This window comes from Miniopterus schreibersii (genome assembly GCF_964146895.1).
Source record: "Miniopterus schreibersii genome assembly, chromosome: 16".
Lineage (NCBI taxonomy): Eukaryota > Metazoa > Chordata > Mammalia > Chiroptera > Miniopteridae > Miniopterus > Miniopterus schreibersii.
This window is the reverse complement of record NC_138116.1, coordinates 2,595,656-2,623,220: the sequence shown is the minus strand read 5'-3', so window position 1 is coordinate 2,623,220 and position 27,565 is coordinate 2,595,656. Positions and strand designations below refer to the sequence as shown.

Here is a 27,565-nt window from a genome sequence, read left to right as displayed (position 1 = left end):
CGGGCCACAGCCCACGTGGACGTGAACAGGTTGGGCCAGGCTCACGCCTCCGGCCTCTCAGCATCCTCAGGACCAGCACTCTCCTCTCCTCCCCGCCCTGCGCAGCCCAGCAGAGCCACTCTGGGGTGCAGCTCCCTGAAGGATGAACTGGGGCGTCACACCCCCGGAGCACACGACCTGGCAGTGATACGGCGGCCACATGCTGCCCTGTGGCTGCCTGTCCTGGCACCTCCCGGGTGCACGTGGCTTAGCTCCTCAGCAAACCCCTGCAAGTTGGGGCTTGCCAGCCGGGAGCCTCTCCGGGGCGGAGCCCTGGGCCTGGGTGGCTGGGGAGGGAGCCTGTGCAGCCTGAGGCCAGGGTAATCTGTTCCTGTCCCCCCGGGGGCGGGGGAGAGGAGAGCGAAGATCCGGCCCGAACCCAGCCCTGCGGCCCCTGTTACAGGCCCCGTCCCAGGAAGCCCCGTCCCAGGACAGGCAGACGCGGTTATCCCAGGGCTGCGGCACCTCCTGCTCGCTCCATCCCGCAGGCAGCCCAGCGTCCCCGCGGCTTGAACTAGCGCCCGACTTTGGAGTTTGATGCACTTGGGTTTATTCTGGTCTCAACTCCTCGTGGCTGTGTGGCCTTGGACAAGTTACCTAACCCCACGGGCACCCAGCTCCCTCACCTGCAAACTGGGGAAGGGAGGGTTTGGTGGGAAAATGTGTGTGGAGTCTTTGGCCCAGTGCCCAGCCGGTGGCCAGATGGCGGTGGCTGTCATTGCAGGTGGCTGCTGGGTCCAGGTGTTACTTGGGCCCAGGTGTTGCCCCGGAGGACTAGGGCCGCTGGCCTCACGAGGGACCGCTTTCTGGTTCTGGAGCCCCTGGCAGGATCAGAGGCCAGGATGTGCCCGGTGTTAACCACTTCCCAGAGGCCTCCTGTGACCTTTGCCCTCTGCCTTTGTCTGTAGGAGTCACACGGACATCCAGTGGTCGTCTCCGGAAGCTTGGCGACTCGACCGGCCCAGGTAAGTGGCTTGCTCAGCCTTGGTCTCCTTTGTTTCTCTGGGGCAGGAGTTACCACTCCCAGGCTGGGCAGGGCAGGGGGCAGAGGGATTCCGGGGGCTCTGCCTCCCAACCTCGGTGCTTGGGGTTGAGTGTGTGCAGCTTCTCCCTCCCAGGCATCCCCAGTCTCCCTGCCCTGACCCCAGTGTGACCATCACAGTTCTCTGCCGTGATGCCCCCGGCCAGGCCCAGGGCCAGTGCTTGCTCTGATGGCCCCTCTCCACAGGATGCGGGGCCCAGAGGTGAAGGGACTCGCCTCCCCGAGGAGACAGCCAACTCCTCGAGAAGAGCAGAAAGGTGTTGAGGACCTACTGGGTGCCAGACCCCAGGCAGGACCAACGGAGGGAACTCAGCAGTGATGTGACGGGTGGGGCTGTGCCCTCATGGAGCAGCCGTTCTAGGGGAGGGGATGTGCCGCCTGGAGCCCACTCCCGCCTCCCAGTCCAGCCTGTCCGCAGACTTTCCGTGATGGTGTGGGAACCTCCCACATCGGTACGGTCCCACGTGGTAGCCACCGGCCACACGTGGCTGTTGAGTGCCCGAAGTATATGCCGTTAAGTTTATTTACTCACTCATTTGCATAGAATTAGTAAACTAACTTATTTTTAATTACTTCCCACTTAATATCTGCATGTGGTTAGTGGCTGTAAAATTTGACAGTTGCAGACCACGCCGGTACCTGGGACCCCAGAATTCTGCACTCAGGGTTCCTGAGCCTACTACCGCTCCCCAAGTCCGTCCTCTGGAGCCCCACACCTACCGGTGGGCTGGGCACCCCAGACCTGTGGGTGGCCGAGGGGCAGCTCTTTGCAGGGAGTGGGGGGGAAGTGGGGTGACATGAGGTAGCATGTGATGTGCGGGTTTTGATGTCCATACGTGTGTGCGTGAGGCCCCTTTCGGTGCAGGATGGGGCCAGGTGTGGGAAGAGAAGGGTGATGCCTGACTGGAGGCCCCTGGGACTGGGGATCGACTCACATCTTGGTTAAGTAGGATCCCGCCCTCTCAGCCATGCCAGGTCGCTAACCACTGGCCTGCCCGGCTGCTGCTATGTTTCTGGGGAGCTTTCCCCCGGGGCTGCTCCGTCTCCCTTCCTCTCACCCCGGGGCTGGGTCTCGGGGCCGCCTCGGTGTGATGGGGGAGAAGCCCGGCGCTTTGGAGGCTGGCTCCCTGGGCCGGCTGGACGGACACGGCCTCCCTGGCCATTGCCCTGCGCTCGGGCGGCCAGTTCTGTGCTGTCAGCACTTGGCAGCTGCGACCGCAGCTCCACTTGGAAGCCTAAGGCGTAATTTGCCACAGCCCGCGTGGGGATCTGGGTTTCGCATGGGACCGCCCGCTGTCTCGGGCCACGCGGCTCGGCCGACACCCTTTCCTTATCTCCCTGGCTCCAGTCTCCGATCTCCGCCTCCTCGCAGCTGAGACCTTGGCCCGGGGGTCTCTTTCCCCGACCCCCTGCCTCTCAGCCCTGCCCTCTGACCCTTGCGCGGGGGCCGCCTCCCACATGTTGTTTTGGGGTTCCTCCATTATTTGCTCCTTTGTTATTTTTGGTTTCCCGGGGCTGCGTGTGGGACCAGGCCAGGGATGGCTGCTTCTGACATGAGCCACGGTCCCTCCGCTCACACCACACCCGCGGCCACCCTTTGGGCGAGCTCACTCCTTTTCTGTCTGCGTTTTGAAACGGAATTGTTAGACATATAAACACATGAAGACTAAAACAGGGCACCCGTGCACCCGCCTCCCCGCCTGCTCTAGAAATAGGGGTTACAGGTGTAGCCCCCCGCCCGGGAGACCCTTTCCATGCCCCCGGTGCCCTGCGAGACGTTTAGAGCTGGTCGCCGTGGGCGGGTCTGTGCTGCGTGTTGCGGACAATGGCCTGTCTCATCCTGAGCACCGGCAGGTCCCGTCGTGTGTCGGGGGGAGTCCACTGCTGGTCTTTGCTTTGTCACACGTCAGGGTGACTGAGATTTATCCGCGTGGATCCCTGCTGCTTAGTGCATTTAGTTAGGCGCAGGCCAGGGCTCCTGGGTGTGGGGAAGCAGGGCTGTCTCCCCACTGGGCTGCCGCTGAGGTCCGTGGAAGGCGGCTTCTGTCGCCAACGTGGCTGAGAACGTCTCCCGCGTGCTTCTTCGGGCAGATGGCTGGGTTACGGGGATGCCCACCCGGAGCCCTCCCAAGCGCCCTTCCAGCTTGTTCTCCACACTCACCCGCTCCCTGGGCAGCTGCCTGCCAGGCCACAGTCCCCGGCCAACCTTTGCCCTGGTTCCCAGGCGCTGTTTGCTCCCACACCTCCTGTGGCCCAGCCCCCTGGCCTGTCCCTGAGCCTCCCCCGGCCCTGACATCCGGTGTGTTGCTGGGGCCTGCTCTGCCTCCTTCAGATACCTCTGCGGTTGGGGGCCTCCTCCCCAGCCTCACCTTCATCCCTTCTGTAGTGGGTTGAACAGTATCTCCACCCCCCTGTTCCCCCCCAAAATCCATGGCCAACCAGCACCACAGAGAGTGGCCTGATTTGGAAGCAGGTCTTTTATGGACATGGTTCGCTAAGGACCTCGAGATGAGGTCATAGTGGGGTGGGCCCCAAATCCAGTGGCTGGGGCACGTTGGACACGTGGGGGGGGGGGGAGGAGGTCATGGATGACAGATGCGGGGACTGGAGTGCTGAGCCACAAGCCAGGAAGCGACTGAGGCCACCAGGAGCTGGGAGAGTCTAGGAAGGGTTTTCCCAGGAGCTCTGACACCGGGCTTTGGACTTCTGCCCCCAGGACTGTGAGAGAACCGATTTCCATTGTTTTAAGCCCTTCGGTTTATGGGGGTTCATTACAGCAGCCCCGGAAGCTAGTGCGCCTTCCCACCCGGTTGTTGTGGGTGGGCATCCATGCACAGAAGGATTTCCCTAAAATGCCGCGTGTCTGGGCCGGCTCCCTCCCGGCCCCACCGCCTCTCTCCACCTCACACCCCCTTCCCTAGGGAAGGAGGCCCTGCCCAGTGAGTGCCCAGCCCGACCGGACCCTCAGACACGCAGCCGTGCCCACCCCCTATCACCACCACCCTGTAGACAGCAAGTGCTGGAAAGGCCGGCCTGCCAGGCCCTTTCCCTGTTTTTCCAGGGCATGGGACACGCTGCCTGGTACAGATAAAGAATCACGAGGGGGAAGTAAATGGTCTACAAAACTGGATTGTCGACTCGGGGCCGACTGTGGAGTTGGATGTCCCGAACCTCAGGACCTCAGTAAGATCGTGGCAGACACCAGGCCCAGTAGGACACGTGCTGGTCCCAGCAGACTGAGGAGAGCCGCACCGTGGTCGCCTGCCAGACAGCCGCGGTGGGAGCTCCGGAGAGGACACTCACGGAGCTGGGACCTACGCCCGGCCTTGGAGATCGACCTGGACGCCGGGAGGAATCTGCAGGCCGGCTGGGAGATCAGCCTGGGGCGGTGGGTGACGTGCCGTGCCACGCAGACGGAACAGCTCAGCTGGATTCTGCTGCACCTGGAGTCGGAGCTGACTCAGAGCCGGGCAGAGGGCAGTGCCAGGCCCAGGCGTATGTATGAGACTCGGCTGAAGGTCACACCGGAGGCTGGGATCGCTGCCTCCCGCTGCCTGCTGGAAGAGGGAGGACTTCGATCCTGGAGACGTCCTGGACGACAGCTACTCCACACTGTCCGTCCAAAAGACCGCCACCGCAGGCCGTGGACGGCGAAGTGGTGCCTGAGATCAGCGACACCGGGGTTCTGAGGCGCTAAGGCAGCAGAAACGGGGCACCCCGTGCGGGGCAGGAGGTCAATAAAAAGTCCAGGGATCAAGAAATAAAAAAGGACCCTGGGCCTCCTTTCCCCATCGGATAAACTCAAGGACATCCTGCTCCCTCCCGCCCCCACTCCCAGTGCTCAGGCTGCCCCTGAGTCACAGCCCCCCACTTTCTCACCGCTGGAGGCATCAGTCCTTCCACGTTCCCTCGGACCCAAGCTGTCCGTCCCCGTAGCTGCTGGACCTCGGGGTTTCCACACCCTCCCCCATCGGCACACAGCAGGAGGGCGATAAATGTTATTGAATGGAACTCAGTGAGAGAAGCTTGGGGGAAGCAGCCAAGAACAAGTTTAAATAGAAATATCAGCCTTGATTGAAGCATAGCCTCCCTTTTTATTTGCCTCCTGGGGAAGAAATTTAAGAACGTGAAGTCTCCAGGGTGGAAGAGCAGGAGAGGCAAAGCCGGCGGGCAGGGCAGTGGGTTTAAATTTAATTATTTTACACAGAATTAAAACTCAGCTCCTCAGGAGCGCCGGCCAGATGGCAGGCGCTCAGCGGCCACACGTGGCTGCCACATTGGCCCCGGCAGAGAGAGACCGTTGACATCATCGCAGGAAGCTGCGCGGGCGGCTCTGGCCCACGGTTCACACGCACTGGATGCTGGAGCCCTCGGTCGCCGTCACCCGGCCGCCCGGGCCGGCGCCTGCTGAGCGGGCGGATGCTGGGCGCGGGGCTCGCGCCTCCTCCCCGGACCCTCTCCCTTTAAAAGACGCGGCCACTGAAGTTCGCTGCCCGAGTTAAAAATAAGGAGCCGCCCCCTCCCCCGACCTCCTGCGGCCGCTGCTACCTACCTGCCAGCGGAGCGGGCGGCCGGCCGAGACCCTCCCAAGCCTGGCGGCCGGCAGCCTCCCAGAGCAGGATGGATTCCGGGCCCGGGCCGGCCGCATTCCTCCTCGGAATCTTCTCCCCGCTTTTCATGGCGCCTCAAGTTTCGGCTGTTCCTAAATAAATACAACCCAGCGCCTCGCTGCCCCCGGGGCTGCTGCAGGGCTGACGGGCGCACAGCCTGGGCCTGGGCCGGGCCGGCCTGTTGCTCTGAGAGGTCAGGGCGGGGGGGAAACCAAGGCCGGGCGGAGAAGCCCCCAGGCCAGGCGGGCTGCACCGCTCAGGGCCTCAGGCTCAGCCAGCCGTCCCCAGGCGCAGCCATCCATCCCCGGGCGCAGCCAGGCCGTCCCCGGGCGCAGCCATCCATCCCCGGGCGCAGCCAGCAGTCCCCGGGCACAGCCATCCATCCCCGGGCGCAGCCAGCAGTCCCTGGGCACAGCCATCCATCCCCGGGCGCAGCCAGGCCGTCCCCGGGCGCAGCCATCCATCCCCGGGTGCAGCCAGGCCGTCCCCGGGCGCAGCCATCCATCCCCGGGTGCAGCCAGGCCGTCCCCGGGCGCAGCCATCCATCCCCGGGCGCAGCCATCCATCCCCGGGCACAGCCAGCAGTCCCCGGGCACAGCCATCCATCCCCGGGTGCAGCCAGGCCGTCCCCGGGCACAGCCATCCATCCCCGGGCGCAGCCATCCATCCCCGGGCGCAGCCAGCAGTCCCCGGGCACAGCCATCCATCCCCGGGCACAGCCATCCATCCCCGGGCGCAGCCATCCATCCCCGGGCACAGCCATCCATCCCCGGGCACAGCCAGCAGTCCCCGGGCACAGCCATCCATCCCCGGGTGCAGCCAGGCCGTCCCCGGGCACAGCCATCCATCCCCGGGCGCAGCCATCCATCCCCGGGCGCAGCCAGCAGTCCCCGGGCACAGCCATCCATCCCCGGGCACAGCCATCCATCCCCGGGCGCAGCCATCCATCCCCGGGCGCAGCCATCCATCCCCGGGCGCAGCCAGCAGTCCCCGGGCGCAGCCATCCATCCCCGGGCGCAGCCATCCATCCCCGGGCGCAGCCATCCATCCCCGGGCGCAGCCAGCAGTCCCCGGGCACAGCCATCCATCCCCGGGTGCAGCCAGGCCGTCCCCGGGCACAGCCATCCATCCCCGGGCGCAGCCAGGCCGTCCCCGGGCGCAGCCATCCATCCCCGGGCGCAGCCAGGCCGGAGCTGCTCTCTGACCATCACTCCTGGTGCCCCTCAGGGAGAAAGCTGTCCGGAACCCCGAGCCCTGGTCCAGTTCTGCAGGGTGGAGCCACTTTGGGGAGGGGGGCCTGGCCGGGCCTGGCGCGTTGCCCCCTGGGTGGTGGGTGCAGGAGAGGAGGCAGGGTCTCCGTGAGCAGTGGGGGGCTGCCTCCCCCCCCCACTGCCTGGCCTCACCCCACCTCTGCATCGGCCTCTGAGCTGGCTCATGACTAACTCAGGTCTCATCCAAGCTCATCGGTGCTGCCAGGTTTTTGGTTTCAAACGATCCCCCGCCCGGGCCAGAATGCTTGGAGTTTTAGGCACAGTGGGGGAAGGACCGGGAGCCAAACTACGCCCGGGGGAAACCAGGGGCCAAAGCTGCGCGCAGCAGCTGCACCGACCACAGCAATGAAACCTATGGCGTGCTCGGCTGGCGCCCGCTCGAGGCTCCGGATGGATGAGCCCGGCCCTCGTCCTGGCCCAGAAGCCAACCTAGGTCTGCGGCCTCAAGGGACCTTCCTGGGCCTGCGGCCGCCGCTGGAATTGGTGTTGCAGAGTCCATTTGGCATTTAAGGGGTTTCTTTATGGGTTTTCTGTGGTTTCTAAATTTAATACAATGAACATGTGTTACATTTATCTTCAGAAAAACCAATAAGGAAGGTTTTTAAATCGGAAAAGAGATTAAATAAACCAAAAATTTCCACGATTCCTATTGCTCTAACTCACCGCTTGTCAGTGGCTGGTTTGACGTTATGTTTTAGAATGAAATGTCCTCAGCAGAGAACAGTGCATGGGGAATGCTGGCTCTAGCCTGTGGCTCCCGTGGCTCTAGCCTGTGGCTCCCGTGGCTCTTTAGTCTGTGGCTCCAGTGTGAATGTGTCCTATCGCTGCGCTAACAAATTTCCATACACTGGGGGGGGGGCGCTTAAAATGATAGAAACGTATTCTCTCACGGTTCCGGAGGCCAATAGACTGACGTCTCTTGGTGTCGGCAGGGCTGAGCTCCCTCCAAAGGCTCTAAGGGAGACCTGTTCCCAGCCTCCTCCTGCGCCTGGGGGCTGCCGGCATTCCTTGGCTGGTGGCCGCATCCTTCCGATCTCCAGGGCCAGCATCTTCCCATCTCTCTCTGCTCCATCTTCACCCCCCTCCCCTGTCCGGCTGTCGGATCTCTCTCTGCCTCCCTCTTGTATGGGTACATGTAATGGCATTTAGGTTCCACCCGACAATCCAGGATAATCTCCCATCTCATGACCCTTCACTAAATCCATCTGCGACAACTCTTTCTCCAAATGGGGTCCCAGGTTCCAGGGACGCGGATGCGATATTGTTGGGGGCCATTATTCAGCTCCTCACAATGCCTGAGGCCCCCGACGTCCCTTGGCTCAGACACTGTCCCCACCTTTCATCCCTGTGCAGGCTGCCTTTGGGGCTGTCCTCCAGGCTCTGCTAGGGGTGGGCGGGGTGATGTGGTTGCTATTTGGTGCCTCTCGGAGGCTGGAAATTGTCTCCCTCCCCCAGAAGACGCCCTTGCTACCAGGCAGACTGCATTTGGGGTCTTGTCCTGGGCATGAGAGGACCGGGACTTTGTGACACCCAGCAGAGAACTGCCTGGGCCTCATTTCGTGGGAACACACAGCTCACGTGGCCATGGCGGGCAGGGGCTGCAAGCTCAGAGGCGGCAGGGGAGGGGAGGGATGCAAATAGTGAAAACGAGTGAGGGAGCGTGGGGGCCGGAGCAAACCGGAAAACGTGGTTTCAGCTAAACAGGTGCCACTCTTCGACCCAGCCCACGTGGCCAGGCGGGCAGGGGGCTCGTTGCTGCGGCCACATGCCCTCCTGTTTCCAAGAGAAGCGGAAAATGTGAATTCTCGGTGGAATCGCCCGAGTGTCCAACATGGGCACAACCACAAATTTTCTTTCAATGGTCGGGCAAACAAAACACGTCTCTGTCTCAGGCCGAGGGCTGCCCGTATGAACCCCTGAGGTGAATGAAGCTTGCAGAGCAGAGGGGTTGTCCCCAGCCTCCCAGTCCCCCGGCCCTGACTCTGACCGGGTGCCGGTGGGGCCCCGGAGGTGGCCGGGTCACAGCCCTCGGGACCCCAGGCAAACAGCAGGAAACGCCCAGCTGGGCCCCCCGTTCCCTCCCCGAGGTGCTGAGTCTGGGGAAATCGGTGGTGAGGAGCCGGGCTCCCTCCCAGGGGACAGCTGGAGACTCACTGACTCATGAGTGTGGTAGGAATCTTCCAGGAAGTCTCCAGCCCGCTCTCGCGCTCCGCTTGGGCGGGGACAGCCGGCTGCCTCTGCCACCGCAGGCTGACGGGACACTGGACGCCTGCAGGGTGACTTCGTGGGGCTCGTCCTGGGCAGGTGCTCCCGAGCCTTCGCTGGGCTGCCTGCCTGGGGCGCGACGGCCCCTCCTTCCGGCCACGTCGGGCGCAGGGGGGCAGGCGGGTGGCAGTTGAGGGGAAGGCGAGGCAGGCCCGGGAACCGGGCTGCTCAGACGCCTAAACCAGAGGAAACCATAGCATCGCGGGACCTGGAAAATGAAAGACTTTGGACGTCGCCAGGAATTTGACTCTGTGAGCTGGTTTCCAAGAGGCTAAGTTAAGCTTCTCCAAGTGGATATTAAAAAGGAGCAGCGAGCGAGACTCGGCGGGGCCGGAGTGGGTGGAGAGAAGGCCACCGGAAGCCCGGAGCCACCGTGCAGAGAGCCCAGACCCGGGCCTCCGCCGGTCCTCGCCGCTCAGCAGCCGGTGGACGGGACGGGCCCGGGGCTGTGGGAGCCCTTCGAGGCCCACGCCTGCCCCCCCCCCCCGCTCCCGGTTCGCTCCCATCGGAGACAATGCTGCTGCAGTTTGGAGCGCAAACATATGACCAGCACATGGAAATGTGGTAATTTGGATGCGTTCGAGATCGCAGCAGATTGAAGAAATTAGACCAGACAAAGAGTGTTTTTGGAGCAGGAGGAGCAGGCAGAAGGAGGGGGGCAACGGGCGAGAGAGGGGAGCACGCCTCTGGAGAGGGGACCTGGACTCCGCCTGCTGCTGAGTGTGTCGTAGTGATGGAGAGAGACCGGATCTCAGGTAGGCGCGGCCCCTCCCGCCGGGGCCCCCGCTCCCTCGCCCAGAGCCTGCCTCCTGCTGTGGGAACTCAGCACCCGGGGGCACTTGTGGTCATTTTCGTGGACATATTTCTCTTCCTCTGGCTGTTCTGAGGTTGTGGCACGTAATAGTCCAACGCTAAGCGACAAAGTCCTGCTTTTATTTAAACTCAGCTTCCTCCCCCTCGCTGTTTCTTTCATTTCCCCATGTGCCACTTCTGCATCGTAAGACGACTGTGAAATGCTGAGACTGTTGGCCCCGAACTGCAGGAAAGGGTGGGGGGACCCTCCTCTGGCACTGGGGTCTGGGCGGCGACACCGGGGACGCTGGTGGGTGGTTCGCTCGTCCACGGTGTGGTCTGCGTTTTCGCTGCCAGCCGCCAGCGGAGCCTGTCTTCAAGGCCGCCGTGGTCTCCTCCCTGAAATAGCATTTTGGTGCCTTCCCGGGACTTGATTACAGGGGAGGAAGCTCCCGGTGCCCAGAGGAGATGGCAGAGGCAGGCGGTGTGTGCGCGGACAGTCCCCACGGCCTGTCCCGTGCTGCCCGAGCCCTGGGGGCATTAGGATGAATCTCGCTGGGGGGGGGGGGCAGTGGCATTCAGGTCCTGTGCTTACCTGGGAGCCTGTGACAGAGAGGGGGCAGTCGCGATCGTCCACGGTTACGAGGGATGTTTCAGGACAGAAAGATGAGCTGATGTGGGCTCTGCTCGGATCCTGGAGCAGAATCACTGTTGAAAACATCTGGATATCACGTCAGGGCCCGGAGTGAGGGATGCCAGCTTGTTCCTGAGCTGTGAGCCCCCCGCCGAAAAGCCAAGTGGCTGTTCACGTTGGCAGCCCCCACGAAGTGGGCACAGAGCGTGGGGCCGGCGAGGACGGCCACGTGAGGAGGAGGAGGGTGCCCTTCTCTAGTGGTCCGGCGAGAAGACCTCCCCCCCAGGCCAGGCCCGCTCAGCTCCCCCCCCAGCAGCGCGCTGGGGCTGTCAGCCTCTGACCGCACCGCGGGCAGGCCCTGCTCATCGCAGTGTCCGCCCCGACAGGCACCCCTCGAGCCGGGTGCTGGGGTCCCCCGCGCAGGGCTGACGCATCCTCGGGCTTCAGCCTCGCTCTGAGCTTCAGGTGTCCTGAGCTGACCCCTGGGTGCCATCGCCCTGGTCTCTTGTTTGCCACTGGGCCTGTCGGGCGGGGCTTCCCCAGAGACCAGAGATTAGGAAGGCCTGTGTCAGCGGGACGGCCACCGGAGCTGCTGGCGGAGCACCTGCGGGTGCGTGCAGGTGCAGGCGGTGCTGTGCCCCTGCCGCTGGTCACGTACAAACAGGCGCTGCAGATTGACCGCGGGAGGTGGGCAGCCGTGGAGACAGGGCCCGAGCTCCGCTGGTGGAAACGCGCCGGCCTGTGTTGAGTTGGAGCCTGGTGACGGGTCCCCTGGTGTTGGATTGGGGATGAAGCGCTGGGGTCTCCTGTTCCCAGCCTGGCAGGGCTGCAGGTCAGGGGCTACCGGGAGGGACCCATGTGGGCCTTTCATTTGAGATGACCAAGCCCAGGCTCAGATGAGTGACCACAGGAGACCAGAGAGCTGGCCCAAAAAAGCGGGGGGCGGGGGGCCCTGGGGAGGCGGGAGTGATGGCCTTGTCTGGGAACCTCCGGGCTCACCAGGCTCCAGGAGCTTCTCATGAACTTGAAAACGGCCAGCTCCGCGCCTTTGCGACCAAGCTGGGCTCTGCCACCCTCTGCTGAGGACAGCGCGGGAAGGGATGTTGTGGGGACCCTCTCCCAGGATGTGCCCGAGCAAAAATCACGACTTTCTATGAAATCCTCATTTGGATGCATTTTCATTAAAGAAAAAACAACAAAATAAAAAATAATTTCTTTCAAAGCTCGGTTAAAAACGGGTTACAGTGAACAGAAGTGAAAATCCCGAGCTGTTTCCTTACATTCCTCAGGCCTGGTCGGACCTGACCTTGGTCTTTAATGGTAACACAGCCCTTATCCAGTCCCTGGGGAAGTGAGTTACACCCCGTGCCTGCCGGGACCCTGAGCAAGTCCCTCTTCAGCCGGGGCCTCAGTTTCCTCATCTGTAAAGGGAGGGAGTTGGGCAAGTGCAGCCACTGGGCTTCTGAGCCTGATCTGGGGGCGCCTCCCTCCCGGGGTCTCCTTCCTTCTTGCAGGCCTGCCCCTCTGTCTCTTGGTAAGGTGGTCGTGACCCCCCAGTCCCCACCGAGCACAGGGTGGAGGTGGGCTGGGGCCAGGCGGCTGTGCACACGTGGAGGGGCGTGGGGTTCCTGCCTGGCCAGACGCCCCACCTGCGCATTTCCAGCTGTGGCTGTCACCACTCGTGGCCCACTGGGCTGGCGGTTAGGGCGTGTCGGGGCGGCTCTCAGCCGCTGACCTGCAGCTGTCCAGGAAGGGTTGGGGGGAAGGGTGGGCCTGCCCACCCTCTGGGAAGGGCTTGGGGCAGGTGTGGGCGGCCTCAGGAGACTTCAGCTCCCGCCTGGTTTCTGAGCCAGGGCCTCGTCAGCAGTCAGGCCCCCCTGGGAAGATGCCCGAGGGCTCCGGGTCGGGGCGGGGGTGAGTCACGGAGCAGTGACTGGCCGCTGAGACACAGAAGGCTGCTCCTTCCAGCCAAGGCTCCGCGTTCCCCTCTTGTTCTGGACTGGCTTTGCGGCTTTTACAAATTAAGCTGTTTTATCTTGTTCCAAGCGCTTGTGTTTCAGCAGGGAGAGAACCTCTGGGAAAGGAACTTTCCACCGAGGAGCTGTGACTTAGTTGGGCCGGGCAGGGGTGAGCTGCAGGCAGGGAATGTGGACGTCACTGCTGGGTCGTGACTGTGGCCTGGGGTCCCAGGAGGGCTGGGCCGTGCTGTCTCTGGAGGCCTGGAGGGGAGGAGACTGTCACAGTCGCTCTTTGCAGTTGCAGAGGAAGGGCCTCTGATTGCTGGGTGGACCTGGGTGCTGGAAGGGGCTGCTGGAGGCATTGACGTGGTGGCCAGCCCTGCCCTGCCCTGTCCTGCCCAGCCCTGTCCTGCTGTGCCCAGAGGCTGCTGGCTGTGGTTTGGCGTGTGCTTGGCCCAGTGTGCAGGCCTGGGAAGGTGACCTCAGGAGTGGGAAGCCTCAAGGAAGGCTCACTGGCGTTGGAGGGGGGAACAGCTACTCCGGGCCTCTTGGGTCATGGCTCCTGGGGTCCAGAGTCTCTGGGTAGGGTTATCATGAGCCCCAGTGTGACACTAGGTACCCAAGGGGGACAGACACCACCTTCTGCTGGAGCAGCCGGAGCTGCTGCTCCTCCAGCTCTTGGAGTTGGCCCTCAGGCAGCCTGTCTGGATTCTTTCTCTGTTTCTTTCTCTTGAAGAATCTCCTAAGAGCCTGTCTAAGGGGACAGTGGGCGCCTGTGCCCCCTGCCGCACAGAGGGGACGTTCTGGTTAAACCTTGCTCGCTTCTCAGAGAGCATGTTCCCTGACCACCCCCTGCACCTGGTGGGGGTGGTGCAGGTGTCCCCTTTGAGCACAGAGGCTCACCACAGGGCCTACGGATGCCCCTTTCTGTAGCTTTGCTTCAGGCCCGTGTCCCTGTCTGTCCCTGTGCCCCTGGTGTTCACGCCGGGTGGCCCTCAGTCTGGACTTTGCCCCCCACCATCTGCCCAGCCCAGCTCTGGCCGGCTTGTCCCTCCAGGCTGGCAGTAGGTCCCTGCCAGGGTCCAGGTGCCCTCTCCAGGTAGCACATTTGACCTAAGGATGCAGATCACAGGGCCGTGCTGCTGTGTGGGATGTCCCCAGATATCACTATTCAATAATTACCAGGGAACTCCAGCTTTAGAATGGTTGGCTCCCACACATTCCCAAGTTCAGTGACATCCGAGGGTCCTGATCCCGATGTTGTCCCGTCTGAGGGAGCGGGTGGTCTTGGGCTGTGCCCCTGTGATGTGTGTTTGAGGGTGAGGGGTGCACCCTGAGGAAGGCCCTGCAGCCCCAAGCCCCCAGCTTGCAGAGAGCAGCTGGAGGCAAGGGGAGCGTGCACCTCTCTGGGGAGGGAAAGGGGGGGTCCCAGGGTGCTGGACATGTGCATCTTCCATGCATGGGCCCCCCCCACCCCCCAATTTACTGCAGCGACGGGCCTCCTGCAGCCCCAAACTCAAGACAGGGGAATTGGGGTGCAGAAAGCCTTTCGTCCAGCAGGTGGCAGCGCAAGCCCTCAGGAGCCCGGCTCCTCCAGGTTTCCATTTGCACTGAATTTGTGGGTGGAGGCTGCCTGGGTGTTATTTCCACTCACCGTGGCTGCTCCTGCAGGCGAGGGACGTGGCCCCTGGGAGAATGGGAGACACCCTGAGGACAGGGCACCAGGGCGGGAGCGCTGGACGGGGTGCCCCAGGATGTCCATCCTAGACTGTGGGGTTTGGGAGCTGAGGGCTGCTGGCGAAGGGTCTCCTGCCACCTTGCTTTTCTTCCCTATTTTTGGTTGATATGCCTCAATCTGTTTAAAGATTTTTCCAACTTTTACTATGAGAAATGTCAGACGCACAGGAGAGATGAAAGAACGGGAGCTTGGACACCCCGAGGCCGGCCGGCCCCTCGATTCTGCGGCGCGCGCCTGGCCCATCCCGTCCGTGGGAGGTCTGTACGCGTTTCCAAGAAAGTTACTGGCATCGGTGCCCATCACCCTGCAAAACCTCGGCTCGCGTTTCATTGTCTGGAGCCCTGCACGCTGCCCCCCGGCCTGCGGTGGGGCGACGTCCCAGGAAACCCGTCACCGGCTGAAAACACGCTCAGGCTGAAAACGCGGTTAATGTACCTCCCCTCCCGAAGCCGCCGTTTCTGGGTGCGCATGGCTTTGCCCAACCGTAGAGTCGAGAAATCGTAAGTCGGGGAGAGTCTGCGTTTGTTTATGGTACTTTTTCCTCTCTTTGAAGTAAAATTTATGTGCAGACCTCAAGCGTACCAGCCTCTGAGTGTGGACGTGCGTGTACTGCGTAGCAACACCCCAATCAGAACACAGGAGGCCCCCCTCACCCCTGGCCCTCCCAGTCAGTCTTTGCCCCCGCCTCTGATTTTTTTTTCCACGGCAGATGAATTCTGCCCGTTTGAACGTCCTGTAGAGCCACCCACGCAGCTGCAGGCACCGGCCGTGTGCCCGTGACTGCCGGTGTTCATCGCACGCACGTTCTCTGGTTTCGCAGCCGCTCTGTTCGTGGGGCCCCCACTGTTTCCATGTGGGGCTCTTGCGAATAAGGCTGCCTTGAGCTTCTTGTACGAGGGTTTTTTTGGGTGTTTTTTTTTTATGACATATGCTTCCATTTCTCTTGGGAAAATACCGAGAAGTAGAATTGCTGGGCCAGAGGGTGGGTATGTGCTCAGTTTTATAAGATTCCACCGGATTTCCCCTCACGTGGCTGCACCGTGTCACACGCCCACGGGCCTGGCTGCTCCGTGTCCTCGCCGGGGCTGGCGCTGCCACCCGCAGGGTCGTCCTGGTGGACGTGGGTGAGGTGGCATCTCCTCGTGGCTCTAATCTGCATTGGCCGGGTGACTAATCCTGCCGGGCACACGCTCGTGTCCTCAGCGGCTGATCGTGTACGTTCCTTTGCGAAATGTCGTTTCAGAGCCGTTGCCCAGTTTCCAGCTGGGCCGCTTGCACGTTTCCATCCTGCCTGGATGCTGGTTTCTGTCAGGTACGTGGAGGGCAAAGTTTTATTTTTTACCAGTTTGCGGGCTATTTATTTATTATTTATTGATGAGCGAAGGTTGGCGATTTTAATTTCGCTGAGGCCTAGTTTCACGGGTTCCTTTCTTTTTGGTTACCGCGTTCTGCGTTCTTTGTAAGAAAGCGTCGCCAGCCCCGGCTGGTTCGGCTCAGTGGTTGGAGCGTCGGCCCGCGGACTGAAGGGTCCCGGGTCTGACTCCAGCCAAGGGCACGGACCTGTCTCAGTTGCAGGCTCGAACCCTGGCCCTGGTCGGGGCACGTGCGGGAAACCAAGCAATATGTGTCTCTCGCATCGATGTTTCTCTCTCTCTCTCCCCCTCCCCCCTTCCCTCCCACTCTCTTTGAAAAGCAAAAATATCCTCGGATGAAGATAAAAAATAAAAAATAAATTAACAGAAAGAAAATGTTGCCTGCGTCCAAGTTGCAAAGATGTTTTCAATGTTGCTTGTAGAAGCTTTATAGTCACAGCGTTTATTTTGGGTTTAGAATCATCTTGAATTAATTTTAGTGTGTGGCAGGAGGTGAAGATGCGCTTTCTTTCCTTTCGGTTTTCCGTCCCGTGTGGATTTGCAGCTGCTCCAGCGCCGTTTGTTGGAAAGACGTTCTTTCCTCTGCTGGCTCCCGTGCCGCCGGGCCGGGCCCCCGCTGCTATTTCGCCCGTCCTCCCGTCGGTCCCACGTTGTCCTGGTTAATGTGGCTTTATTCTGCGTCTCGAAATGCAGTTTCCCGGCATATCCAAGACGTTGCTTTGATATTCTAGGTCCTTTGAATTTCCCCGAATGGGCGTTGACGTTGGTAAGTGCTTTCTGGTACAGTTGCCCCCCTTATCCTCACTGATACACCCCAGGATCCCCAGCGGAGGCCTGAACCCGCGGGTGGTACTGAACCCTACGTAGACTGTGTTTTTCTCCAACTCATGCACACCTAGGATAAAGTTTAATTTATAAATCCAGGCACAGTAGAGATTAACGGCAATGACGAATGATGAAAGAACAGTTGTAACAACAGAGTGTAATAAAAGTTCCGTAAATGGCCTTGGGGCCGTGATTGCGTAACGTCGGGGTGACTTGAACACAGGCCCTGTGCTCCCGGGACAGCGACCCGGGAACCGAGGCGGCTCCTGAGGGCCTAGCAGGCCGGAGCGCTCACGGCGCCCAGAGCCCGGGCGGAGGGACAGTCCCCGTGCCAGGCAGGACAGAGGCCGGGGCTGCGGGAGCTTCTCCGAAAGGCTCGCAGTTTAAAACGTGTGAGTTGCTCACTGTTGGAATTTCCCACTTAATGTCTTTGCACTGGGGTTACCTGCGGGCAACTGAAACCAGGGAGAGCAACGCCGCGGGGAAGGGGGGACGACTCCATCCAGGAAGGGGTCGGTTTTCTCCCGTATTCTATGAATAGCGTGAATTTCAACGGTTGATGTTTGAATATTTGTTTTAAATTTTATTTATTGGTTTTCAGAGAGAGAGAGAGGGGAGAAGAGAGAGAGAGAGACATGGATCTGCTGTTCCCCGTAGTCACGCGTCGTTGGTGTGGTGGTTTCTCGCACGGGTCCCGACCGGGGACTGAACCCACAACCTTGGGGTATCTGGACGAGGCTCTGACCCGCTGAGCTGCCCGGCGGGGCCTTGGCGTGCAGACGTCAGGGTGTATTCCGGGAGCAGGTCCGGCGCGGCTGTGATTTGCAGTCCTTTCTGTATATCGCTGGATTTCATTTGTTTCGTTTTCTTTTAAAGGATTTTTTGTGTAGATTCATGAGGTGTACGGGTGTGGGATTTGCACAGTCTTGGTGACGGCTTTGTCGGTTATTTTGGCCTCATACAGTGGGTTTGGGGACGTTTCCTCCTCAATTTTCTGTAAAAACTTTGCATTAAATTGTTATTTGTTCCTTAAATGTTTGATAGAATTCACCAAGAAATCCATCTGTCCCTAGCGCGTGTTTTTGTGTGCGAAAGTTTTTTAGTTACAAGTTAAGTATTTGTGTTGAGTATAATAAATTAATGCTTAAATATATTAAATTTATTTAGCATCTAGAGAGAGCTGTTCAAGTCTTTACTTCCTCTTGTACCAGATTTGTAAGTTGTGTTTTGAAGGAATTGTTCGCAGCATGGACGCTGTTGAATTTACTCATATAAAGTTTTTTGTTTGTTTGTTTTTGTTTTTAAATATGTCTTTATTGATTTCAGGGAGAGGAAAGGAGAGGGAGAGAGAGAGAAACATCAATGATGAGAGAGCCACTGACCGGCTGCCTCCTGCAGGCCCCCCACTGGGGCCCGAGCCCGCAACCCGGGCAGGTGCCCTGATCAGGAATCGAACTTTGATCTCCTGGATCCTAGGGCGACGCTCAACCGCTGAGCCACGCCGGCCGGGCAGAATTAAAGACTTTTGTGCATCAACAGAGCACAAAGGGAATCCACATAATGGGAGAAGATATTTGCAAATAACATAGCTGGTTAATATCCAGAATATGTAAAGAGCCCCTACAACTTAATAACAACAAAAAAACAAAAACAGCCTGATTAAAAAATTGGCAAAGGACTTGAAAAGATGTTTTCTCAAAGATGATGTATATAGGTGCCAATAGCCCAAGAAAGGATGCTCCACGTCACCGATCATTAGAGAAATAAATGCACATTGAAGCCCTGGCGAGATGCGTGGCACGAATCAGGTTCCAACAAACAAAAGCCAGGAAATGACACGAGCTGGGGAGGGTGTGGAGAAGCCGGAACCCGTCTACACGGCTGTGGGAATGCGGCCTCTATGGAAATAGTTTGGCGGTTCCTCAAAAATTAAACATGGAATTGCCGTATGATTCAGTGATTCCACTTCTGGTTCTATCCCCCAAAGAACTGAAAGCAGATGTGTGTACACATCCAGAAACGTGTGCAGATCCGTAAAACCAGGCGTGTACCCGCAGCAGGCGGAGGGAAACCGGGAGCTAAATGTTTAATGTGAATGTGCTTAATGCCACGGAAACATACACCTAAAAATTGTTAAAATGGTGAGTTTTATGTGACGGGTGTTGTACCAGGTGCACAGAAGAAACAGCGACGGCCCGTGGGGCTGGGGGACGGTACCTGGGAAGGCACGGGGGACTTGGAGCTCTAGCCCCGCCTCGCTTTGTCCCGGGTGCAGGCCTGGTTGGAGAGCGTGTGGCTGTCACAGGCACCTGCCACCTGCCACACCTGGTGTGTGGCTGCCACGGGCGCCGGCCACAGCTGGCGGCGAAGAGTTCCCGCCAGAGGGTGCGGGTGGAGCTGGTCTGTAGGAGCGGCTCGCTGGGTGGCAGACATGCCCTTGGGAGGTGTGGGCAGGGTGGGGTTGGTCCACCAGGTGTCTGGGAGGCTGTCTGGGGCCCGGGGTGAAAGCTAGTCCACGGGGAGGGGCCTTCTGCGTGAGAGACGCTCAGTGAGCCGTGGGCGCCGTGGCGCTCCTGCCGCTGGCAGCTGTGCCAGAGGAGGGACAGGGGACAGGGAACCAGGAAGAGAAGCCTCTTCCTCTGCTGGGCCAGAGTGTGTCTGTGTGTGTCTGTGTGTGTGAGTGTGTCTGTGTGCACAGAGGAAATGATTCACACTCAAGTGCAGAGCTGGGGGTCAGAGCAGGCAGCCCAGGGGTTAAAGGAGCCCGAGGAGGAAATAGGTGGGGCCTTGGGAACAGGAGGTGTGGTGGAGCCAGGAGCAGGCCTGCCACACCCAGAAGGGCCGCGGAGGTGACCCGAAAGCTCCCGACAGAGGCCCCGTCTCGTTTCATGAAGCCCGGGGATCCCTCGAGGTGAAAGACAAGGAGGACCTTCCTTTGGGGTGTGTGCGCGCACATGCACACAGCTCTCGTTTTTCACTTCTCTATCTTCCTGACCACCAGAAAGAATTTCCGTGAGCCTCTGTACCCTCCCCAGGCTGCACGTGGAGGGACACGCATGTGTGCGCACACACGGAGTCAGGGCTGGCCCTTCTGCGATAGCACCTCGGCCTGGCAGGAAACTGGACTCTGGGAAACTGCAAGGCCCCACCTTTGGCACAAAATCATGCTTTTTTTGCTGTTCATTCAAGAGGACAGAGAGTGGGGGTGGAGTGGGGTGGGAAGCAGATTTTGCCAAAAGTGTCCAGTGGAGTCCAGGGCCCGTCCTGGCGGCTCATGTCCCCAGCTCTGAAGGGCTGAGGACAGAGATCTGTGGCCCGCTAGGGCAGGAGCGGCCACACGGCAGGTTGGCCCTTCTCCTGGGGTCCTGGCCAAGATCAGGCCGTTGTCACGTGAAGGAGCCTCGGCTGTCACCTACCCAGCTGGCGGAGTGCAGGTGGCTGGTTAAGTTGCCTGGGAAACCTGTTAAAATACAGGTTCTGGGCCAACACCTGCACCTCGGCACCAGCTGAGGGCACAGAGCTGCCAGCCGAGCGCACTGGGGCACGAGGATGGCAGGAGGTCCCAGCAGGTGCTCGGCGAGCAGCGGCCTGTCCTGACCGGGCACGTGGGAAAATCCGCGGATGCGTGCGGACCGGAGCTCGGGGTGAACAGCCCTGCGACTGTCGCTGAGGCAAAATAACAGATGTGGACTTTGGCTGCAGCAGGGCGGGGACACCGTGCCATCGGGCCAGCGTTGCTCAGGCCCCGGATCGGTCCTGTGGCTGCTGTGACCAATGACCACAAATCAGGGGCGCAAACGGCAGAGCTCTGTTCTCTAACAGTTCTCGGGGCCTGACGTCCGGAACCGGGGTCGATTCCCTCTGAGGTGCGCGGGCGAATCTTTTCCACGCTGCTTGCCGGTGCTCCCTGGCCTGTGGCTGCAACGCCTCAGTGTCCGCCTCCCGTGGGCCGTGTCCAGACTGCCCGCTCCTTCCTCGGGAGTAGGGTGGGCCCTAAGCCGCTGGACTCGGCACCGCCCTGCTCCAGATGCCGAATCTTAACCTGACCACATCTGCAAAGACCCGATTTCCAAATAAGGTCACATTCACAGTTTCTGGGCATTCAGGCTCCAACATACGTTTTTGTGGATCACAGTTCAACCTATAATAGGCCAGGTCTGCCGAGGGGTCTCCCCAAAGCCCGGTCCTGAAGGGAGATGTGGATGGATGAGCGAGGGCCGCAGGGGAGGGGCCTGCATGGGGAGAGGGCGGTTTCATTTTCTGACAGTGGAGCAGGCTGTTTTGAAAAGTAGTGAGTTCCCCAGGCCTAGAAGTATTCAAGCAGGGATTGCGTGGAGATTGTTCAAAATGCCGTAGAAGGGACCACTGAGGTTCCTGCAATACCAGGCACCTGTGGTTTTATGAGAACTTGAGTTTCAAAGTATAACGTTACTGGGAATATGCCTACGACAGGGACCCTCCACCCGATGGGCTCTTCCCTGTCTTTAGGGTGGGGGTCAGGCTGGGCTTGATCCTGCGCCCTTTCTCCCCTTGGCGGCCGGTGCTGACTGGAGCTCGCTCGATGGTGGTTGTTTCTCTAGGATGTGAAAGCAGGTCTCCTCCGGCCAGGGCCCGGGTCCGGGTCTCGCCTTGACCCTGCTCTGTGGTGGGCACCGAGGGACATTCCTGTAGCCTGCCCTCTGGTCTGGCCCAGCTCCTGGGAACTGGATTTCCCCAAATGCCCCTGCCCAGCCCGGAGCCTCTTTTACAATTGGAGGGACAGCTGAGTGACCCCTTAATCCCTGGAGGTCACAGGTCAGGTTCAAGCCCACTCCCACAGCCCCTCCTGCCACTGTGCAGCCAGCGACCCCGGCCTGCTGGCCTGTGGATTGAGGACCCGGCAGCTGTCAGGGGAGGAAATGACACTTGAGCCAATAATTCCTCTCCTGGAGGAGCTCGGGGAGAAGCAGCTGAGGGGACCTGCTGGCCTCCTGTTGCCATGTCCCTGCCCCTCAGGACGGGCACTGGTAAGTCACTGCTTGAGTATTTCCCGCTGGGAGCGGAGGGCAAGCACACAGGCGACAGGAGGAGCTGAGCCGGGCCGGCGCCCAGTAGCAGTAGCCGTCACCTCCTGGGGCCTGGCACTGCGGGCGCGAGCACCGCGTTTCACAAGCAAAAGGGGACCCAGAGATGTCCAGGAACTTGCCTGGACCCCACCCCCTGTAATTTAGTTAAACCAGGTGCTTGCCCAGGTCTGTGTGACTCCAGAGGCCCAGGCTTCCCTGTTCCACCAGGCCCAGCAAAGGATCGATGGTCTCCATGAGCCCAATTATCTGCGTGTCTGTGCTGCTTGGCTCATTATAGTTGCTCAGTAAAAATGCTGAATGAGCCATGGCCGGCGTGGTTCAGTGGTTAGAGTCGTGGGTTCGATTCCCAGTCAAGGGTGCATACCTAGGTTGCTGGTTCCCCACCCCTGTTAGTGCATATTTAGGAGGCAACCGATTGATGTGTGTGTCTCTCTCTCCCTCTCCCCTCCCTTCCACTCTCTCTAAAATCAATGGAAAAAAATATCTTTGGGTGAAGATTTTTAAAAAATTGTTGAATGGGTGCATGCCCCCCCCCCCCCATTGACAGGAATGACTGAGAGCCAATGGCTTTGGCCCAAATGCCTGTCTCCATCCCCTGGCCCAGCATCTCCCTTTGGGGTGCATGACCTTGAAAACAGTGACCCTCTCTGTCCTGCCTTGGCCGGCGTCTCCGAGCGGCGTCAGGACAGCAGCTGGGGATTACCAGCGCCCTGTTGCTGGTGGGCTGTGCGCCAGGTCCCCAGCGCAGATGTGTGGGTGATTGTCAGCCACATGTGTGAGAAGAGCTGCCCGAGCGGGACTTATGCAAACGTGCCCCCGCCCTCCCCTGGCCTCCACCACCAGCCCCAAGGGTGGTGGCCAAGGCTCTGCTCTGGAACGTCGGTCCAGGGGGTGGGGGGAGTCCTGTCTGTGTCCTGGCTGCTGTGGCTGTTGGTTTGTGTCACATGGCTGTGTGCAAAGAGCCTGAATGTGGCTCATGGGTGGTGCTTGCATCTTATGCTCCTTCTCCCTGGCACCCGTGTCCCACACACTGTGGCCGCCACATCTGAAACGCCTACACTGAAGGACTTAAGTGGGACCCGTGCAAAACCATCGTGGGGTTTGGAAGCACTCTGGCGTCTTCCTCCCGTGGCAGGTCCTGAGTTTCCATCCTCAGAAGAAAACCAGTCTGAATTTTCGAGTAGCTCGGGGCACTGTCCTGCCTGCCGAGAGGGCATGCCTGGGCCTGGGACACACAGTGCCACACAACAAGGACCCCTGCCCTGGGTGGCCGAGCCCAGACTGGCCACTAGGTCCATCTGGGGAGCTGGACCTTGGTTCATTCTCGGCCCACGGGGCGTCTCTGAGCAGCGAGGGTGCTGGCACCCGGCGCTCCCGGTGCGGCCTTGTCTGGCTCGGTGGCCTTCAGAACCTCGCAGGGGCTCAGAGCCACGGCCCTTGCCGCCCTGGGGCCTTTTAGATCCACGTGGATGGATGTGGGCAGGTTGAGTTCCCATCCCAGCAACTTCCCTGACCCCCGGGGGCCTCTGTGCGCCTGTGCTTCCCGTGGAGAAACGGGGGCCCTGGAGAGGCCACGTGGGGTTCTTGAGGACTGAAGGAGGCAATAACATAGGCGATGCGGGAGTAGAGGGCCGGCTCCAGGAAAGCGCCTGTTTCTCCCTTTTCCTCTTATTTCTCCCCCCCCCCCGCCCCCTGCACTACCCCTCGGGCTGTGCTTGGTGCCCTCAATGGCCTGTCCCCTCCATTCATTCCTCCCTCTCTCTGGTTCTCTAAGTGGGGACTCGGGCCCAGAGTGGGGGCTGCCCTGCCGGGTGGGCTGGGGCCAACCTCAGGAGACACGACTCCGGGAAGAGGCTTGAGGACCATGGGGCGCGCCCGCATGAGGACAGGCCACTGGTGGGACAGGGGACGGCGCCATGGGAGAGGAAGCTATTGAGACGTTTGCTGATGGCTTTATGACGTAGGATGTTTGCGGGGTCACCAGGGCAGAGCTGAAGTTGTTGGCCGTCCGTCCAGAAGTGTCAGCTGGGTGGCTGCCGGACCAGGCTGCTGGGCGGAGGGGAGGGGCTGACTGTCACTCAGCATCTGTCATATGCCAGGCACTGCGCCCAGAAGGGCAGGGCGGAGCGCTGGCACCTGCACGGACCCACAGCTGCTGTAGAATCTCCCGGCTCCCGGTGGGGAGAGGTGGGCAGGATGGAGTCGTGGGGACTTGGGCTCGATCAGCATCCTTCCTGCAGTCCTGAGAAAGGAGAGGGGAGGTGCGGCCACATGCGCCGGGCTGGGATTCCGGCGCAGGCTGTATCTGGGGGTCCGCTCCTGCTCCAACAGCCACAGTGGCTCCCTAGTTCCTCTCTCCTCCCTACACTTTCTGTGAAAACACAGAGCAAAGTTGGGAACCTTTTACAATGCCCACCAACACACCTAGCATTTAGGTTCTCCCATTAACACGGAATCAACCCGGCTTTACCACCTGTCCGCCTCGCTGTCCCTCCCGCCAGCCACCTTGTTTTAATTTTCGGTGCATTTCAAAGTAAGCTGTGATCTTTCTTATCACCCGTGGAGTCTTTACCGTAGAATGTACTCCAGCCTCACTTTCCAAACCTGCCACTCCTTACGCAGCCGTTCTGAGCAGCAGAGGGTACTCTGGACACCTCACTCTCCCGGGGAAGGATACGTGCCAGTGATCTGAGAGTTTCAACCCGTGGCTGCACGTCCCTTCCAGCTTTGTGTTCAGTGATGTCGTGTTGACAGCCTGTTCGTCGTCAGCGATTGTGAGTGTGTTTACACCAGGGCAATGGGCAAACATTGAGCTTCTTCCCTGTCCACTGGAGCAGGTGGTTAAATATTTACCAGGACGCCGCTGTTTCAGCCTCGCCTTTCATCCTTTCTTAACGGGAATCTTCCTGGAAGGTCTGAGTGCTGATCTCTGTTTTAATAGGGGGTTCCTACCGAACAAGGCTCACCCTCCGTCTAAAGATCTTGCTTTGTCTCCAGTCACCGTGCCGCCGGCTCAGATCTAAAGATGTGGGGATGAATGGGGAGATTCAGAGGCCTGCAGGACAAGCAACGGTCGCGGTCCCATTGTGTTCTGGACAGCTGAGGCTCGGCTGGCCGATGGCACGAGAGGGTGGGCACTGGGAAGGGGACACACTTCTGCAGGAAGGGGACATATGTTCTGACAGTTTAGGTCCCCAGTTGGACAGCCCTGTACTTTTTTCCTAGATAAATGCTCTGGATTATTCGCAATCGAGTGGAAACCTCGCAATTGCTGGACAGACCATATGTACCACGCGGGCTCCTCTCCAGCGGCAGGGGACGGCCACGGGCCTCCCCAGATGTGCCGAGGGTGGTGATTCACTGGCTCAGAATGTCTGTGTTGACCTACTTGAAAACGATGCCGTGGCACCGCAGGCTGCACTTGGACTTGTGTGCGGGTCTGTTTCCCTCTTGGGTGGCGGCTCCAGCTCACCAGGCGGATCCCCTGTCCCAGGTCCTGCCTCTAGGCCCTGTGGCTCCAGAGGTGTCCTCTCATGGGCAGAACTGGCAGGCCCAGGGCCAGGTCTGTGGTCTTGTGGACGGGACAAGCCACGGAGACCTAGACTGAGACCAGTGCTGACGTGGCCCTGTCTGGAATGGCCCCGCCCTGTTCCGAAGGTGAGAGATTTCTCTCTGCTGGAGAGCAGCTGTGTGAGAAGGTGGCCCATGTGGCCACCAGGACTGCTGGGGATGCTCAGCGCTTCCTTCGTTTTCCAGGTGGGCGCCCCCAAGCCGTCTCTGACTCAGCGGCCCTGCCCATATAGGTGCAGTTGGTCCCAGACGTGGGAAGGGTGGTCATTGGCCCCAGAGGCCGTGGGCTGTTGTGTTCCTTCTCTCTGGCCGGTTTCCACATTGGCTCAGGAGCCTTGCAGGAGTCTCCTGGGAGATTGCCTGTCTCCAGTGGGTAAGGCATGGCTGCCCAGGTCCCCAGGAACCAAAGAGACACACGGGGACCTTCCCCTGGCTTAAGGGGCACCCGGATCTAGACAGTCTGTAGGAAGCTGTGTGGGCCCCTAGGCCCCTGGGCTGGGCAGCCTTTGTCCTTTGTCCTGGTCCCTCTCACACAGAGCAGCCGGCGCAGGCAAACTCCTGGCAAGGGCTGCTTGCTGGGCCGAGTCAGGGCAAGTGACTCATGCTGAGGCGGGAGGGTGAGGACAGGCCCCGTGCGTTAATAGCAAAGCCATTACATCCCCAGGCCACTTCACACGGGGGACAAGGGGGACAAACGGTGCATTGAGACTGATTCGCTGCCGCTGGCTGCAGCAGCGCTCGGGTGGGGAGAGTCCATACCCCGGAAAGCAGCGGCAGATCGTCGGGGGGGCCCCGCGCACCCGCTCTTCCTGCCTCCCTCCCACGCACAGCATTCTGTTCCCAAGGCTTCGGGCCAAGACCCAGAGGCAGCGTCCCAGGTACCGGCCACCCTCTTCCTTGGGGGCCGCAGCTTCCCTGCTGGGCCTCGGCAGCCTGGCTCAAGGATGGTGGGGTCGCCTAGGCTCCTCCCCCTCCCTCTGACCCTGGATTTGCCCTCTGGGGGACGTCCTGGAGCACCCAGGGGTTCTGGGGTCACTGGCTGAGGAAGGAACAGAGCCCAGGCTGCCTGGACACCTGCTACCTCCCTGATCTCATGCTTCTGGAACAGTCTCTGGCCTTTCAGGCTGGTTTCCAGCACATGTCCTCATAGTGACCATATGGTTGAGAATCAGTTCTCTTCCAGGGCCCACTGCGGTTCCCCGGGCAGATTTCTGTCGTTGCTGGGCAAGCGTGGGAGATGCTGTTCCCCTAACACTCCCCGGGGGCCAGTGTCTCTGTCGTCGTCTCAGAATGGAGGGGGCAGATGCTCCAAATTCCAGGTCCCAAGGAAGAGCTGTCGGCAACCCACACCTCTGAGTCTCCTTTCCACCCTTCCAGTCGGAGAAGAGCAGAGTGGATGCCCTCTTCTGTGGGCAAAAGCTACGGGCAGGCCGACCGTAATTCATCCGCCTCCCCTCTCCATCTCTATCTCTATTTATATGGCCCAAACTGGCCAACAATAGAGGAAGCAGCAATGATAGGCACTGAGCTCCCTGCCACTGAAGGTATTCAAGGGTAGGGCTGATAAGCACTTAAGGGATTGGCATGGAGGTGGCTTTCAGCAGGGCTGTGGGTGCAGGATACGCCTGGAAGCCCTTCTGGAAGGTTGAGGAAGAGGGAGGAGGGCCCCTGCTTCCTCCGAATTTTAGCCCTCTCTCCTCCCACTCGCTGGGTGTTGCCAGGGTGGTGGGCAGGGGCATCGTTAGGTCACATGGCCACAGTCCAAGGGGGCAGGCGGGTGGGCAGCTCCCCACAGAGGACGTCACCTTGGTCACTGCGGTGACTTTAAAAATAAGTGTGGCCTCAGAGGGCCTGCTGGCCTTTCTTCTCTGCTCTAGGCCGTTGTTCCTGCTGACGTGGAACTGGGGCAGGCCGGTGACTCAGCCCTGTCCCCGCACTGCAGCGGTGGCCAGCAGCCTGCTGGGGAACAGTGGCAGGGGGGCCGGGACACTGAGGGACAGCCTGTCCTCCCAGGTAGAGGCTTAGCCAAGCCTCCTGGCAGCCCCTGGTGAGGAGTCTGCAGGCTGGCATAGCCGCCTGCTGCTTTGAGGCTGGGTTGGCACCAGGGGGGCTGCTCCTGAGAGGCCCCTTGCGTGACTTCGCAGAGCCCCTGGAAGGACCCGTGGGAGTCTCTGTCAGCAGGGCTATATGGGGGTGCTGAGCGTCCCCCTACCCATCTCGGTACATCCAGCCTCAGGTGGTTGCTGGGACGTTGGGGACTTTAGCCGGTTCCAAAGCCTGGTTTTGGGGGTTGGAGGAGGAACACAGGGTCGTGGGACTATGTAAAGCTGGAATAATTAGGAATAAAATATGAATCATCGAGAGAAGCGTATCTGGGTGATA

The 27,565-nt window shown here is 60.3% G+C and overlaps 1 protein-coding gene and 1 long non-coding RNA gene across 4 annotated transcripts in view; one reads left to right on the top strand and one right to left on the bottom strand.

The window, feature by feature from the left end:
- The window catches only part of SEPTIN9 (septin 9), a 118,799-nt gene that overhangs the window by 11,596 nt on the left and 79,638 nt on the right, over nt 1-27,565 (top strand). For 2 of the 3 annotated variants that reach the window (XR_014000474.1, XM_081161044.1), the window contains exon 2: nt 948-1,004. Coding sequence is in view for 2 of the 3 variants with exons in the window: in XM_081161044.1 (XP_081017170.1) it covers nt 948-1,004 (57 nt within the window). In the remaining variant the exon portion in view is untranslated. Of the gene's footprint in view, nt 1-947; nt 1,005-9,360; nt 9,983-27,565 lie in introns of those variants that run through there. The other variant, XM_081161046.1, reaches the window with a different exon arrangement.
- On the bottom strand, nt 23,550-27,455 carry LOC308569091. Its single transcript, XR_014000554.1, has 2 exons — nt 24,186-27,455; nt 23,550-23,984 (listed from the first exon to the last, which is right to left on the bottom strand). It is a non-coding gene; the product is annotated as an uncharacterized lncRNA (long non-coding RNA).